Source organism: Etheostoma spectabile, chromosome 13 (genome assembly GCF_008692095.1).
Source record: "Etheostoma spectabile isolate EspeVRDwgs_2016 chromosome 13, UIUC_Espe_1.0, whole genome shotgun sequence".
Lineage (NCBI taxonomy): Eukaryota > Metazoa > Chordata > Actinopteri > Perciformes > Percidae > Etheostoma > Etheostoma spectabile.
The window spans coordinates 26,082,851-26,099,960 of record NC_045745.1 but is presented as its reverse complement, the minus strand read 5'-3'; the positions used below and the strand labels follow the sequence as shown (position 1 = coordinate 26,099,960).

Genomic DNA, 17,110 nt, shown 5'->3' with positions numbered 1-17,110 from the left:
CATGAAATAACTGCCCTTTAAAAATAAAAATGTGCCTGCCTTTATGGGAATTTAACATTGGGGTGTCTATGCTCATGCCCCCTGTGTTTTAAGAAAGAACATTTATTTATTTACAATACATTATTCATTCACCAAGAAAATTGGTGTCCTTAAAAGGTTGGATTTCCCTAAGCTCAATTTCCAAAAGATGTTTTTTTCTTTCCTCTTTTTAATCAACTTTAGCATGGGTGTGTAAACTTATGCAAGCCCCTGTAGATACAAAATAGGACAGAATGTTTACTTTTTGGCTAAACACATATACCCAGATGCATTCATTTAGCTTAGTAAATTAGTTTTTAATATTAACTACAATGGTTGTTGTCCAAACCCTTGTTAGTAACCCACCCATAACGTATTGAATGTGTATTTCCTGGCATTATGCACAGCCCGCTGGGCTGGAAGTGTACCTGACTGGGAGACAGGACAGGGATAGATCTCACAGTGATCTCCCCATCCCACCCCAATGGAGCAGCAGCACTCCTGCTTGGTTACGTTGGTGGCCAGAACGCTGTCGCAGAACACAGTGTCATCGAGGTTCAAGTAGCATTCCTTCTTCTCATCCATCAGCACTCGAACTGCTGCAGGAGCAAAAATTAGGAATGTTAGAAAACAGGTTTCGGTGTGCAAATCCAGTGACTGGACTGTAAGTAAGTAAGTAAGTAAACTTTATTTCTATAGCACTTTTCACAGACCAGAGGTCACAAAGTGCTGCACAAGTTTATAAGAAAAATAAATTAAAACACATACAGAAACATAAAAACACAGTATTGAACTAAAAAACAAGTTTAAAAAGTGGTCTTTAGTTTTGTTCCTAAAGTGTCTATAACAAGCAGAACGAATGGTACCAAGGTAGCTCATTCCAGAGGCGAGGCGCCACACTTTAAAAGATCTGTCTCCTCGGTCTTAAAATGGGTCCGGGAACCATCAGCAAGTTCAAATTGGACGACCGGAGGTTCCAGTGGAAACATAAGGCTGAATGAGTCTTAATGTAGTCTGGTGCCTGTCCATGAAGAGCTCTAAGTCAGTACCGGATTTTGTAGTGCATCCTGTAAAATCAGGCAGCCAGTGCAAACTTTTGAGAATGGGTGTAATGTGTTCCCTCCTGCGAGTGCAAGTGGAGCAGGCGTGCTGCAGAATTTTGCACAACCTGCAGACGCGCAAACTCCCTCTTGTTAAGACAGGTGAACAAACTATTACAATAACTAATCTCGATGAGACAAACGCATGAATAATCCTCTCAACTCATTAAAGTCACCATCTTACGGAGTTTAGAAACTTCCGAATTTGGAAAAAGCAGCTCCTAACAAGCTGATTTATGTGCTGCTCCATCGACATCCCCATCCATGAAGACACCCAGGTTGCGCAGGTTGCTTTAACAGTGCACTCAAGTTCCGAGGTGCTGCTTATTCCAGGCACAGCACTGCAGGAGCAACAATCAAAGTCCTGTCTTGTTGGAGTTTAGTTGCAGGTTTTCTCAGTGAGCCATTCGGTCACTTCGACCAAACAAGTAGTGAGAGCGCAAAGTTTGTGGCTCAGTGGGCTTGAAGGAGCAGTACAGTTGCAGATCTCCGCATACAGATGATAGGACACATCACTGAACTTCTGATGACCCTGCTCAGAGGAAGTAGTACAAGCGACAAATATGTCCCAAACCGATCCCTGCGGCACACCCCACAAAGCTCTGTCAGAATCAAAACATTTCCCACTGACAAACTAAAAGTTCTGCCAACCAAATAGAGGTGAACCATTCCAAAACGCAACCCGATATTCCAACAAAGTGTTGGGTCTACTTATCAGGATGCCATGGTCCACTGTATCAAACGCCGATGACAGATCCAACAAAACCAGCACAGAACATTTGCCGGTGTCAGCTGCCATCATATATCACTAAAAACCTTCAACAGGGCTGTTTCAGTGGAGTGGAACTCACGATACCCAGATTGAAAAGGTGTCATAAATGTCATTGGCCTGCAAAATGATCTAAGTTGGGTACAACTACTTTTTCCAGGACTTTGGCCAAGAAAGGGGTCTTGGATATTGGCCGAATTCTTGGGTTCGGAAGAGTCCAGTCCCGCTTTCTTTAACCGTGGCTCCAAATGGCATGTTTGAAAAAAACAAGGAAACACACCACTGGTCAAAGACATGTTAAACAATTTAGCATATAAAGGCCCAATCGAGTCGAAAACCCTCACAAACATTTAAATGAAGAACACTAAGGTACAAGAGACGGTTTCATTTTTTCCACGATGGTTGAGATGTCTTCCACAGTGACAGGCTCAAATGAGGCCCAGCTTTGAGAGGGGGGTTCCAAATACTGGGAACCATGGACCTCAAAGGGGCTTGTCGAACTGACCTTCTCTGAATTTTAGTTAAGTTTGTGACTTGCCTCATATAAAATGTAGGATTTGGTAATATATACCAATACTTATGACTGTTTGGCTTTCAGGCCCTGAAATTGGTTTATACTAAATTGTTTTGGGTTGGGGACAGACAGGGATCAAGTGTTTAGGCCTGGTTTAAGCTCTGGGATAAATGTGGGTCTACAGTAAAGCAGGAGGAATCAGAGAAGGCTTACCCTCACAGCTGTGTTTGTCCTCCGAGAGGACAAAACCGTGATTGCAGGCACACACATACGAGCCTGGTCTGTTCTCACAAGAGCCGAAGGGCTGGCAGAGACTTCTGTCAGCGGCACATTCGTCTATGTCTGAAAGGGAAATCGCACATGCCGCTCTGAGTATTTGTTTCAATCCAAACACCATCTGAGTTGCAAACAAACTGATTTTGTTCTTTTTTTTAACAGCTCTCATTTTTAAAGTAAAGAAAGAAAACATTAGCTCACTGATATATTTGGTCAGACATTTTAAATATTGGCGAACGCAGTGTCCATAACATGTACATGACTGTTTACCCACAATGCAATTCATCACTTTGTGCGAGATGTGTAAATTACACCTGTCAGTGATAACGCAAAGTTAATGAGAATTATAAGGTAAAGATAAAGATACAAAAACATAAAGATACTGTAAATAAAACAAATGACAGCAATTAGGCTTACCCTCTCCTGCATGTCATTTTGTTACTAGTTACTTGCCAAAAAACAGACAGCATCCCGTTTTCTGAAGTGACTGACCTTGGCACCTCCTGCCTCCCACCAGTGTGTAGCCCTTCTGGCACTCGCAGTGGTAGGAGCCCATACTGTTGATACAGCGGCCCCTCTGACAGTTCGATGGCCTCTCACACTCATTGATATCTGAAGGGAAGGAAATAAAAACAATGTTGGAATGTGAAGCATGTGGTGAGCATAAAAAATGGTCAAAACCAACCCGGACACATTCACACTTTATTTGGACAGTCCAGCGCTGATTGTTTTTATCAGTAAAATAAGTTTAGGGGGATAAATAATTGCAAATCAATTCCACGTGAACAGTTTTAAAATACACCGTTTGTTGAATAATTCGTGCCTTCGCAGTGGCTGCCTTCCTGTGTGCGTTGGTATCCCGGGTAGCACTGGCAGTGGAAGGAGCCTTCCGTATTGATGCAGTGGCCATTAGCACACAGCCTGACGTCCTCACACTCATCAATGTCTGTTTGGAGAAAAGAAAAACATGTGGAAACACAACTTGTTTATTGATTGAGAATTCCTCTTTACAACTTCACCACCAAGTGGCCATTAAGTCACTCAGCTGCATAATGAGCAACTTAGTCTATGTCATGCAAAGGTTAGGTGAGCAACTCACCACGGCAACCTTTGCTGTCCGAAGTTGGGAGGAAGCCCTCGTTGCACAGGCAGCGGTAAGTACCAGGGAGGTTCTCACAGCGCCCGTTAGGACAGATGCCAGGCTTCTGACACTCATTAATGTCTGGTGACACGTAAAAGGAAGGTAAATAACAATGATTCAATAATATGTTTGTAGCTATGTTTTTTTTTTAGTTAGCTGAAATCAGTTGCACATTATTGTCTAATTCTGACTGGTTGGTTTTAACAAGGCCCGATTACATTTTTTAGTATCATTATATTGCACATTCATAATATTGTATTGACTCCATAATTTCCATATTTTTCGTACTAACATACTTCACAAAATTACAATACTACTACAATTGTCTGGTTTGTTACTGTGGAGTGTCTAAACATAGCTTTAAAGTGCTTATAGTACGCTTTTTGGCGTTTTCCCTTTGCTTTATTGTGTTATATATCTTATTTGGGCACGTTATAGGTTAAGAAAGTGAAAAAGCCCAAAGCCCACCCCAAAGGACCATCTCCAACAGGAAACACTGTTCACAACAACTGCTCCAAACAGCTCTAGTGTAGTCCAGCCTTTACTTCCCTGACGAACGTGTGTCACTTTGTAACATGTTATAATGCTCGCCTAGCTGTTAGCGCCGCACGCCATCATACTCTGCTTTTGACTGGCTGGTAGTCCTGACCTAGGTACTACACATGTGTGACTCCCAAAAAAGATGAAACAGAACTGAGATGTCTCACTCTGTAGCTAAAACAGAGAGCTCCACACACAGGGTGAAAAGAGGAGCTTCAGCAGTGTGCTGTACAACAAAAATATGGTGTTCTTTGAAAATTAAACCATGTAAGCCTATTCATAATATTAAGACATAACCTCTTAATACAACTACCAACTTGAAAATAAGCATAATATGGGCACTTTAATAGTACAATAAAATGTAAATATTTCTATTAAAGAAGTGGAGGACAATTTATTCAAATGTGTGATATTTAGATGTTTCCCTGTAATAATGCCCAATACACTATTGGCTCAGGTTACGCACAATACGATAAGAACTGACTGAAGCATCATTCTCTGTACTAATGGGTATATATGGATTCTTCTCTCACTGCTGCTGCGTAAATGTAGGTGGATTGCTGTGAAATGTTTCCCAAAACTCAATATTGTGGTAATGTGGTAAACTGGTAACACAAAAGGAAATGACATAGCTGCGAACAACTTTCCCTAAAGGAGCAAATTAACTTCTTTTTTTTATTTTAGCATGATAATAATGCTCAAATAGTTATTGTACTCACCATAACAGCTGCCTGTGCGGGCCTCATGACCCGGCAAGCAAGGCAAACACTCATATGAGCCTGGTTTGTTTTCACATTGCTCATTGGGACAAGTATCGGCGTTCAAACACTCATTGATGTCTGGAATAAGTGAGAGGAAATGACATACAGATCATTTGAAAAACACACACACAGAGCACAGACGCAGGCATGTTATAGTGACACACACATAATAAGTGGTTTGTCATTAGAGAGCCTGTGCACCAATATCTATACTGTCACAATAATCAGTGTCTTTGTACCTTCACATGTTGGGTGACGGTGTGACTTGCTTTTAAAGCCGCTGTGACATTCACATTTATAAGAACCAGGCAGGTTGACACACTGGCCTCTGGCACCACAGATGTCCTGCTTAGAGCACTCATTCACATCTGTAAAACAGAAAAAGAAAGAGCCAATGCGGGATCTGATAACTTCTAGGATTTTTTTTCTTCACACGGAAATCCCTCAACCTAACTTACCTACGCACTTGAGTCTCCCATGCTGCACCATGTGTTTATAGCCCTGACGGCAGAAGCATTTGTAACCTCCTTCTATGTTGATGCAAGTGCCTCTGCCGTAGCCGCATGGTTCTGAGTCACATTCATTATCATCTGGAAAACAGGAGAGAATGACAATGACTACACATGATGGAAACAGTGTTGAATATTACAGGGGGTCATAGAGCACAGAGGAAACAGTGCTCTGATTCCAGGAATGTTATTCACCACCTAACCCAACATCATTCCTTCAGTGATAGTTAATGTCTCATGTAGTAGATGAACTGCCTCTTGCTACTGTAAGTCAAACACATGAAAAAACTACACAGCTAATCTTACAATTCCAACAAGAAGCAGTGTAATCTATGTCATTATATTTCTGGCTTGTAGGGACATTATTATTAACCAATCAAATAAAAATTGTCAGAAAACTAGGTTAATCATTTTAGCAAAAATGTCTTTTTATGATTTGTCTACTTTCACATTTTTCTTAATGAACCCATCAAAATAACAAGCCATGCAAATTAAAGCAGCAGATAACAATATATCCGGAATTTTAGTCCAAAGTACCGGTCAAGTTCTTACAACGCTGGATCCTCCATTTCCCATGATGCAACTCAATGGCATATTTCATTACTAACTCCTCATCCCCAGTTTGTAAAGCAGGCTTTTTGTTTCTTTTTTTAAAAACTTTTTTTCTAAATCTTTTCATTCATCATTCTTGCTATCCAATTTTGATTCAGAAAATAACCAACACAGTATGACTACATCCAAGAGCTGACGTTGCTGTTTTTAATGATGCCGGTCTTAAGACAGTACCCATGTATAACCCTGTAGACAGGATGAGGGGCACTGCTTAAAAATTATGGATGGTTATGTTTTCCTCCTTCCTATAAATTGTATATCTATCTGTGAGAGGGAAATGTTTGCTTGCCAGGGGACACCCATGCCCAAGAAACTTTTTTTTGTGATAACATTTTTATTAATAATTATATATTTAAGGAACAAACAGTGACAAACAATTACAAATACAATGAGACGGAGAACGCACCCCAGGGCTGAAAAAAATACAAAAGATAAAAACAAAAACAGAGAGGAAAGACGGGAGGAAGGGAGACAAAACAACACATGCAGAAACAGAGACACACACACACACACACAATCCAAGGACCCAAACACCTGCGCACGTTAGAGGTCCCAGGATCCATGCACAAGAAACGTGATGAGAAATTTCTTGTTGATGTCCATCACCCTCTCCTCCAGCCAGAGTCTCTACCATTGTCTCTTACCCTCACAGATGTTCCTCAGCGGATTGAGATGGTAGCCAAGGTGACAGTGACAGATGTGGCCGTTCGGGCTGTTTTCACACTCTCCGTGACCACAAATGTTCCTGCTTAGACTGCATTCATCTGTCTCTGCTTCAAGGAAGGAACACAGCAGGCATCATATATATATATATATATACATACATATATATATATATATATACATATATATATATATACATACATATATATATATACTTACATATATATACACACATACATATATATATACATACATATATATATATACATACATATTTATATATATACATGTGTAAATATATATGTATAAATATATACACTATATATATTATATGTGAAGCCCATGCCATACCTAAATCCCTATATCTTTGGTCACGTTCACACTATTCAAGTTTTTAAAAAGCCTCTTGCTTTTTTTTTATATATCAAAACCAATGGCAATTGTCATTCAGAAAGACAGAGTGAAGCTGCTTTATTGGATTTCTAAAAATCCTAAATAAACCCAGTTTCACAGAAGTAGTAGTAGAAGGAGATATCCAACACCCCAATAATATCCAACACTCCTTCAGTCATTTTTGTTTCATTTTATGGAAAGTGTCTCACATAACCTGCTTTTTAAGACCAGCATGGAATGTAGTCATGGCAACACTTTCTTTCTTCCATAAAACACAAAGAGTGTGAACATAGCCTTGGGGCTGGTTCATGCATCATGGTTGAACACACACAACATGCAAAGTGTCCAAAATCATCAGTTAAGCATTAAAGAAGCATGCATCTACTTTATCAACAAGGGTCGAATCAGGGTCTAAATAAGTCTTTTGCATTTCGTCATAAATTATGTTATCACGTGGAGAAAGTCAACATGTCATTTGTGAGTTATGGACCCAAAGCTCACCACAATATCTTCTCTTACTGGGTAATGTGGAGAGCTGGGTTTTCCAGTTTAGCATGAAACATGAACCAGCCTTTACAGAAGTAACTCTCTATAAGGTGAAAGCAGAATAGATGTTGGAGTCGGTTTGCAGGGAACTCACGCAAGACTTTTGTCTGTGTTTCGAAGGGGTCATTGCCTGGGGTCATTCGGATGATTGTTGGAGGGGTGGGTTTAACAACTGTGGATCCAACAGAAGAGCGATGAAGCGGACAGACTTTAGGATGAAATATGACATGTTGAACTTTAGTCCTGATATTTTTGTTTTCATCACACATGGGAACGTTTCTCTACGCTAACTGTTGTTACAGACCGTCAAAGTACATTAGGTATCAGTGACAAATACATTTTGTCTTCCAATTCAACGTGTTCTATCACTAGGGTTATGGAGCATGAATCTGGGGTTTGAGGTTGAGTTTACCAGGCACACGTGGACTGCTGGTGGTGGTGGGAGACGGTTGTGCAACAGTCACCATCTCTGGTGGCCTCTCCTGATTGAAAGAGAATGTTGATTTCACAACAGCAAAAGTTTTAAATTAATTAATTGATTAATTATTAAAAACAGAAATAGTGTCTTACCGGCTGCTTAGGTTCTGAAAGGGAAAGAGATAGAGGGACATTACAAGTGGTAATTCACATGATCCGTGCAAAGCACTCACAACAAGTAGAAATGTTTGAAATGTTTGAGACTCCTGAGTGGTGTAAAAGCATATTCGAGCACTCACCCTCCTTGTCAAGCTTGCGGGGGAAGATGATGGAAGGGAAGGCCACGGTCTCTCTTATATTTTGGAGAAAGTATCCTTTCCCAGCAGGGCAGATCTTACTGAAGGCCACTGAGCCCCGCATGGAGGGAGGAAATACATTTTACAGTTACTTTTTTTTCACTTTTTATAACATCACAATTCCAGCTTTTTGTTAATTCGCTCATTTTTAAATTACATTCCAGTAATCTGCCGCAACGTAAATTGAATAAAAAAAATGTATGGCATCCAACCACGTCCACTTTGTTATAAAACTGTATGACAGTGTAGACAAATACCGATATTACGTGTAAAGTGTATTTGGAGCTCAAACTAGATGTATTGCTCTGTAGCAGTGCACATTCACCATTAATCCAATACAGAAACAAGAATAAACCTCAGACATCCCAAGTAACATAATAAAATGCAAAATTTGTAACATTCATTATATTACTATCTCAATATCTTATATTTTACATGCCATTAGACAAGTAGAGTGAGAAAATCTTCTGATGAGCATTAACAAGAACTTCAGCTGCGTAATAATTTACTGAGTAATCAAGACAATATTTCAAAATGAATGAGTATTCTGATAAAATTGTTAATTAAGATTAAGTCACATATGGATGAGATTACTATGCTCTGTACATTTTAAATCAGTAAGAACACAAAATCTACATTAACAGGGAGTAAAGAATGAAAGTTCTTAACGGTGCCCTGCAACACACATTTCATTACTTATTTCATTAGAAGTTCTACCACGGACTCTGCCACCAAAGCAAAACGTCTTTTTTTTAAATGCCTTGGTTGCCTTGTTTTCAGCCATTCTAGTGTGGTATAGAAAGCCTGCAGGAAGACTCAGCTAGATTTGTGCCAGTTTTCATTAATATTCAAAAAGCTAAGCTGCTTGACTCTGATTGGCAAACAGCTAGCCAATGAGAGCCTGGCTATCAGCATCCTTAACCCAGCGCACCTGGGCGAGTTCATGAATAGTAATGAGCTCAGACAACGTGACATCAGACTGACCGGCTGTTGTAATTGGCCTGATTTCTCTGCTTATTTCTTTTCAGTAGCTAGAACTGACAAAGGAGGTAGCAGTTCATTTTCACATTAACAACATAACACAAACACATGTGGACCTATCATATTTTTAAAAAATAAAAAAAGTTTTTGCCACACAAAACTGTTTTGTGTGGCAGGGCACCTTTAAGTAATTGTGTTCATAAAATGTGTTTACCTCCAGACGCACAGACAGATAATGTCCCGCCTATCACAAACGGCAACTTGTTTATATTTACTATATCTATATTTTCTCAGCTTGCAAATGCAACTGCTCTCTCCCCGTCTCAGTCCACTCACCTGTGCCCACCTGAGGACATCTTTCACAGTTGTGGCCCCAGGCTTTGCCCACCGTGCAGCAGCACATCTCCTGGGTGAGGTGGGTGGGCAGTGCGTGCTCGCAGCCCCTCGCCTCGGAGGCTATCCGGAAGCACTGAGCCTGCTCAGCAGGAGACTCTGATTTTGGAGACAATAGGGTTTTACTTTCCCATTATGAAATGAAATTAAAATAGTATGCCATTCAAGTGGGTATTCAGTAAAAGCAGAAGACCCAGAGAGACCGCTCACTTACCAACACATCGATTCCTGTCAAACACCAAACCGGCCTTGCAGGAACATTTGAAGCTGCCCAGTGTGTTCAGGCAGTCTCCGTTCTGACAGACGCCCTGCATGGAGCACTCGTTGATATCTTCAAGGTTGGAAGGCGGCGTGTAAAAATGAAAAGGGTATTTTGATATACTGAAAAATATGCTATTGCTTCATCACACAAGAACTGTAGCTTTAATAGTTACATCAAACTGAAACAACTCCCAAACTGAGCTACAGTGTGTACTAGTTATAAGTTACATCCTGCCCATGTTACCTTGACAGTGAGTGCTGTTGAATCTTTTATAGCCTTGCGGACACGTAGAGCCGTAGTCTTCCACAATGGTATGCTTGACTGATGCGTCTGAGGTAGGAGAAGACACGGCAAAGCACAGAGGGATAGGTAAGTAAAGATTGAGTGAAATATTGTTTCTGGAATGAGAAGGGCTGTGGGGGAAAACTGTAAAAGCTCTACCTAATAATTTACTTACTAAAATAGTTTGAATGGAACACTTTGAATTTTAGCTGTTGTAAGTATTCAGCCTGAAGAATTTCCAAAACCAACTTCTAAGTTAGGAAGCGTTTCAGGATGTTTCGCTTATCTTTAAGCACCCCCATGGAATCCTCTGCATTGGAGGTAAAACTGACAATTATTAAAAAAATTAAAATTTAAACGACAACAACTCCCACTTTACACAGCCATTACACTAGGTGTGCAGAGGTGTAAAAGTAAGCAAGGTCTGAACCTCTCTCCCAAGCACTCTGTTTAAATTCTTAACACAACTACTTCCATCACTGTTAATGTGTCCAATTGACTGTATCACCGTGAAAGCCTTTCAGGGAAGGACTTCCTGAGGTGTTATTGTTTTTGTGATTCCCCATTTGTTGCTTCTAAATCTGACTAACCAACTAACACGCTATATTATTTATCTGTATGTCAAAAAAATATAAAATTTCCAGCAAGAAAGAAAGCAAATATTTCCCAAAATGTCAAACTACTCATTGAATTAATTACTATATTAATCAGTCTAAAACATGAAAACAACAACACACTAAGCTGCGTTACACACAGATCACTCAGGCAGTTGTATTCATGGCGATGATGCTGTTACAGTGTAGAAGCTACTGTAGCCAACTTTGACAAGCAAAAGTTTGACATTTCGAGAAGTACACTTATTCACTTGCTGGCGGAGAGTTAGATGAGAACATTGATACCGCTTTCATGCCTGCCTGTTAAATAAAAGGCTACAGCCAGCAGGCAGTCATCTTAGCTTAGCATAAAGACTGGAACCAGGGGAAACAGCTAGTCTGGCTGTGATCATGAGGTTTGAACTCACAATGCGTTTTTTCTTGTTCTTTCCCTAAATGCGCCTTGAACCTCTAAACACAGAAGAATGTTCCTCTTTCCATGAGGGAGTATAAACATGTAAGGCAGTTTTATTAGAGAGCTGCGGGAAGACTGCACTCACACAAACATTTTTAAAACACAATAAAAAAAGGGGAAAGATCACATCTCACTTTTGCCATTTTCAAAAAAAAAATAAGGAGCGTATAAATGGATATGAATGTCACAAAACAGACACCACTCTGGGCAGGACTCCAGTCGTCTGAAGACTATCCAGATGTACTGTATCAGGTTTTTGTGAAAGGCTGCATTGTCTGAGTCAGAACTGGGAGACGGAATAATAGCGGAGTGGAAAAACGTGAGTAGCCAAGATTTTCTTGAAATTCAATCTCCAGCAATGTGATGACAGTCCTGCACTGGGCAGGCCCATAGGAACATGCTTAAGTAGAGGGTTATTTTCCACATTCTCTTTTTCTGTCTCACAGTCTGTGTGTAATTCCTGTAATTTCTTCAGTTTTCTCCTTACCAACCGTTAACACACTCCCTACCCCACTTCACCGCTAACTTTTATGTACACATTTTTATAGAAGTATGAAGTAATTGTTTTAATCCGGGGCCATAATTTCATAAAGTGAAAGGAATAAATTGTAGGAATTGGGAATGCTTGACATTTGGCTCAATAAACAATAATTTATTCCCAGGAACACACAAGATGTAGATCAGATAAAAAAAATACCATGGAGTACTTTAAGAAAACAATTTGCTGCACTGAATAGAAAAACTACATTAAAGAGTAAACAAATAGTGGATGAGATCTACAGAGCTGAAACAAGTGAATCAGAGCCGCTTGAAATTGAAGTAAGATGAAAATTCAAAGCAAAAAAGATTTCTTGAAGCACACTGTAACTCACTTGGTAGTTTGGGGCACTGATAACACTTGTTTTGTCCCCATGAATTCCCCACAGTGCCACAGCAATCCTCCTGATTGGTCAGAACAGGAAGCGGGGTGCTGTTGCACTAAAGCAAACGAGACAGAAAAAATGACCAAACGAAATCTTCCAGGATTGCCCATCACTGCAGTGTGTGTATAAACTCACAGCTTGTTTGGGTGTGGTCTCCTGGAAGCAGCGCCCCTTTGGTTTGTGTCTGGAAGGGATCGGGCGCGGCCCTGTCTTGTGAGGAGGCTTGACATCTGATTGGTCGATGGGTTGAATGACTACAGAGGTGTCTGGCGTGTGGTGAACGCGAACATTAAACTGCACTAAAAATAGAGAAAAGGAAGACACAAAATGCATCACAAAAAAAAAAAAATATATATATATATATATATATATATATATATATATATATATATATATATATATATATATAAAACCAAGAGAGATGCAAAGGTTTTGGCATTAACTGTAGTGAATGATAGATACCTTCTGACATGGGTAGGGTAAAGTGTGTTTGCGTCAACTGGGTACGCCCTATGCTTAATTGCTCCAATACTTTCTGGCTGTCTGGCTTCAAAGATATGGGATAGACAGGCTGCTTGTTGCCTCGCGCTGCCTGAGCTTGCTGCGTCTGCTGGAGTGGAAACTGGCAGAGCCGACCGGTGAAGCCAGGAGGACACAGGCAGTGTTTCCTCGAGCTGCATACTCCTCCATTCATACACGTCAGGGGACAGACAACTGCAAAGAGAAACAAGGGAGAGTTGTCATACCGATACAGGCAGAGGGTCAACAGTTCATAGCTATGAATCCCATCACACATGAGCAACACAAGCGAATACTGAGTTATACAAATAAAAATGGGTTATTCGTGAGCCTCATCAGACTGGAATTGCTCATTTTGGATCCAGTCACCTCAGAGACAGACTGAGCCTGATGATTTGTGCCATGTCACACAAGTACAGCAGACAAACAGCAATGTTTGTGGCATGATATTCACGTTGAGCTGTAGCACTGTAAAAGTCACATCAGCTTGATGGACTAACAGGTCCCACCAGCCAGTCAGCAGAAGCAGCAGCGTCTGAAAGTCATTGATCTGTTCAACAGCTTTATTCTGACATATGGGAAAGATCTTGAAATCTATGGGAAAGTTGCTGGCTGGAGAGAGATTCATGGCATATACAGTATTCCCTGCCGGTTTATTGGGTCTCCCATTATGTCTGTGTTAAGTCCAGTTGTTTCCCACAATAGAACAATCAGAGGAAAGTGAGGGCGAGAGAGAGAGAGAGAAAGAGAGAGAAGAGAGAGAGAGAGCGAAAGAGAGAGAGAGAGAGAGAGAGAAAGAGAGCAGGACTGTGGGGGAAACTGCAAGGAAGTAATAAGAGGAGAGATGTGAGAGGGAACAGAAACCTAAGAATGCTCCTAGAAGTACCACTAAGACTGTTAATGAAGTAAGTAATAGTAAAAGTACGAGCCAGGAAGGCCACCTCATCTCAGCAATGCTAAAGCATGCCAGTGCTGGGTAATGTCTAAAACCTCGGGGCACTTGAGCCAATATCCCTGAGTTTTAGAATCACTACCAGAAATGTGTTTCGATTCCTTCCTTTGAATGTATGTTTAAGTACGTATAGGCATATTTTATATAATTTTTGTTTTGTCAGTCAATCAAAGCAGCCAAAATTACAGACAGACAGACAGACAGACAGACAGACAGACAGACAGACAGACAGACAGACAGACAGATAGATAGATAGATAGATAGATAGATAGATAGATAGATAGATAGATAGATAGATAGATAGATAGATGGATAGATAGAATAGGAAATTTGAAATTACTGTGTACACATGAGAGAATAAATTGATCTGCACCAATCAGGTGATGCCAGCCAACCTGTGGAGACCCCAAGACGTTTGCGGTCAATAAATAGTCCCTAGCTTTTACACTTACAAATTAAACACATTACATGTAACATGTTAATCTGTGAGCTTTAGAAGTTCTGTAGGTGGGTTTTGTTACAATGTGGCTGGCTGTTTCCAGTCTTCAAGTTAAACTGTAGCCTTATATTGAACAAATAGATATAAAACTGATATTAATATTCTAAATCTTTGTAAGATAATGAATATACATATTTTCCAAAAATGCAAATATAATCCTTTCAGCAAAAAGGCCTGAAATTGAGTGGTCTAAGCTTTGGATTTTGGACTTTTTATCGGATAAAAAAAAGCTATTTTAAATGTCACTTTGGACACTGGGACACTATGAAGGGCATTTTTTAATCTCAACTAGTGAAATTGTGTAGATCAAATATAGGAAGATGAATTAATGAGTCACAGTGATATGTTGGACAAAAGAAGACAAACAAGACAAAGACGTCAATTTCAGTATTTGATTCTGTATCACGTTCATATTTCAACACTCAGCCTTTGAGTTTTCCTATTTGTCCAGTCAGTTCACTACACATTATTTTGTTTTACTATGGTTACAGTCAAAACATTTATCTAGCAAAATACCTCTTCCTCTTTGCCAAGCCCTGCTTAACATTGAGGGTTACAGCCTTTCTTTAAGTCCTTCATCTCTCTTACTTCATCTCTATCATCGCTTATTTTCATCCAGTGCTGAGGTTTACACTAAAGTAACATGTATCATAAAACACAATTATTTCAATTTTATATGTAGATTTCTATGTATTGAACAACTACTTCTGCTTCCATTGCAACTACTTCAAATATAACCATTACAACAACAATAACTATCATTACTACCAGTACACTGCTATGATAACCTTTATTGGTACATTGCATTTTACCAATTTTACTTTTGGTCCATTTGGCCTTTTTGGTCATAATATGATGAGTATTAAAGTTCACCATTGCTACTTTTTGCCATTTGGAGCTGCCAAAACTGTAACGTTTTAGCCACCACACTCCATCCTCAACTCAAAAACCTAAAGAAAAAAATCCAACAAAACCTGTTGAGGAGAGGAAAGGAGAGGAGAGGCCTTTTTCTGCTGCCGAGCCAAGTGTGCACATATGGATGTAATTAGATGAGGACTGCATGTGGACTGCCAAAGAGTCTGGGCTGTGGTGTAATTGGGGGACTAGATCACTTTAAACACAGCAGGGACATCCTCACAAAGTGAAAGTCTGGCAGAAAAATGAAAGAACGTCAATGAAACACCCAACTAGTGAAGTAGAATTTTTAAATCTGTAGCAAGATGGATCCTTCAGAAGCAGCCTTCCACTACCTAACACCATGTGACAGTAGTCTTTAACCACTAGGACTGAGTGCAGGCAGCGTGAGTGCAGGCAGCAACATGCAAAATCAAGCTGGAAGACTCAGGCATGACTGGAAAAAAGAAGGTGAGCAGCAGAGAGTGTAGAAGACTGTATGAAGTTTCCATGTCTCACATTTCATCTCAGTACTGGATTTAGAATGAGAGGAAACTGGGAAAGATGCGGGGGTTGAAAATTAGGATTGCAGTCAGGAAAAGAACCTTTTTTCCAAACACGATTACACAATCTAAACCCACAGAGACGACATACTGTAGGGGAAGTCTGGGCTGAGGCCCCGTCTGGCTGGGAAGGTGTCTGAATGAGACCGGCACTCTGAGGCAGCACAGTCAGGGTCAATACCACATGAAAGAACACAAAGGAAAGGAGACAAAATCATATTCCAGATTTGGGTTAATATTTCTGGGGTGTGGACATGGGTGGGGGCCGTGAGAATGAGCTCTGTGTGTGATGTACAATTCACAGCTGCCACTGCCAGCACACCTCTTACTACAATCCTGACAGATACTGATTCAAACACATCAACACAGAAAATCTGCAGTTAGAGCACTGATCTGATACCCTTGCTTTCTTTTTCTTTTCCCAAATTTTAAATATGAACATCTCATGTGGTACAAAGTTTAATTAATTATCTCTATGTAGGTAGCATGAGGCTCATGGCTGTGTTACTTCTGTGTCTGATCAATCTCACCATGACTCATGAAACTCTGTTTTATCCATTTTATGTGTTGACGCAAACAGGAAATATACAAAAAAAGAAAAGTGATGGAAGGATGTTTTTGTCTCAGTGTGTGGTTTGTGTACAACTGTGAAATAGCCTACTAGCTAGACAGCTATTAGAAAATCTTTGTGCTTCTGTAATTGTGCAAAGTAAGATGGCAGCACTAACTGAATTTTCCCATTTTCACTATAACACAGAAATATCACAAATCAAATATGTCTTTAGTTTGCAGGTAAGCTGCATCATAGACAGCCAGCAATTCAAAAAGATAGATTTTTTAATGTTGTATTTTTATTTTTTTCTGACTGTTTTTTGTATTTCATTGATTATGTTCTTAACACGTTACTTGTTGCTAACATGTTTTCAATCTGCCCACAGAGCCATAGTATTACAGCAAATAGAAAAACAGAATTTCCATTTCATTTTTATAATCAAACTAAAGCTCTCAACAACAGGTGGTATTACAACTACATGTCATGCCTATATTTCCTGATTATTGGATTCTGTTTAAATTAGCTGTCTCGTGTCGGTTTATCTTTAGAGCTCCAGGAGGATTCAATCATTTGTATGTAATAATAACATACAATGGTGCCCCCCCC

General features: G+C 39.9%; 1 protein-coding gene and 1 long non-coding RNA gene across 7 annotated transcripts in view; one reads left to right on the top strand and one right to left on the bottom strand.

Annotated features, from left to right (window-relative positions):
- ltbp3 (latent transforming growth factor beta binding protein 3) overlaps positions 1–17,110 on the bottom strand; it is a 36,222-nt gene that overhangs the window by 9,092 nt on the left and 10,020 nt on the right. For 3 of the 6 annotated variants that reach the window (XM_032534064.1, XM_032534059.1, XM_032534063.1), the window contains exons 2-20: positions 12,987–13,238; positions 12,660–12,823; positions 12,474–12,579; positions 10,495–10,581; positions 10,204–10,320; positions 9,933–10,088; positions 8,559–8,666; positions 8,413–8,426; positions 8,255–8,324; positions 7,937–8,014; positions 6,885–7,013; positions 5,578–5,709; positions 5,359–5,487; positions 5,078–5,197; positions 3,777–3,899; positions 3,501–3,623; positions 3,170–3,289; positions 2,615–2,743; positions 447–617 (exon numbers count right to left, since the gene is read on the bottom strand). In XM_032534064.1, coding sequence (XP_032389955.1) covers positions 447–617; positions 2,615–2,743; positions 3,170–3,289; positions 3,501–3,623; positions 3,777–3,899; positions 5,078–5,197; positions 5,359–5,487; positions 5,578–5,709; positions 6,885–7,013; positions 7,937–8,014; positions 8,255–8,324; positions 8,413–8,426; positions 8,559–8,666; positions 9,933–10,088; positions 10,204–10,320; positions 10,495–10,581; positions 12,474–12,579; positions 12,660–12,823; positions 12,987–13,238 — 2,328 coding nt within the window. The remainder of the gene's footprint in view (positions 1–446; positions 618–2,614; positions 2,744–3,169; positions 3,290–3,500; positions 3,624–3,776; positions 3,900–5,077; positions 5,198–5,358; positions 5,488–5,577; positions 5,710–6,884; positions 7,014–7,936; positions 8,015–8,254; positions 8,325–8,412; positions 8,427–8,558; positions 8,667–9,932; positions 10,089–10,203; positions 10,321–10,494; positions 10,582–12,473; positions 12,580–12,659; positions 12,824–12,986; positions 13,239–17,110) is intronic. The other 3 variants (XM_032534060.1, XM_032534062.1, XM_032534061.1) reach the window with 3 other exon arrangements.
- LOC116700680 (uncharacterized) overlaps positions 17,028–17,110 on the top strand; it is a 24,942-nt gene continuing 24,859 nt past the window's right edge. Inside the window, exon 1 of the long non-coding RNA XR_004334705.1 lies at positions 17,028–17,040. This is a non-coding gene — a long non-coding RNA (uncharacterized LOC116700680). The remainder of the gene's footprint in view (positions 17,041–17,110) is intronic.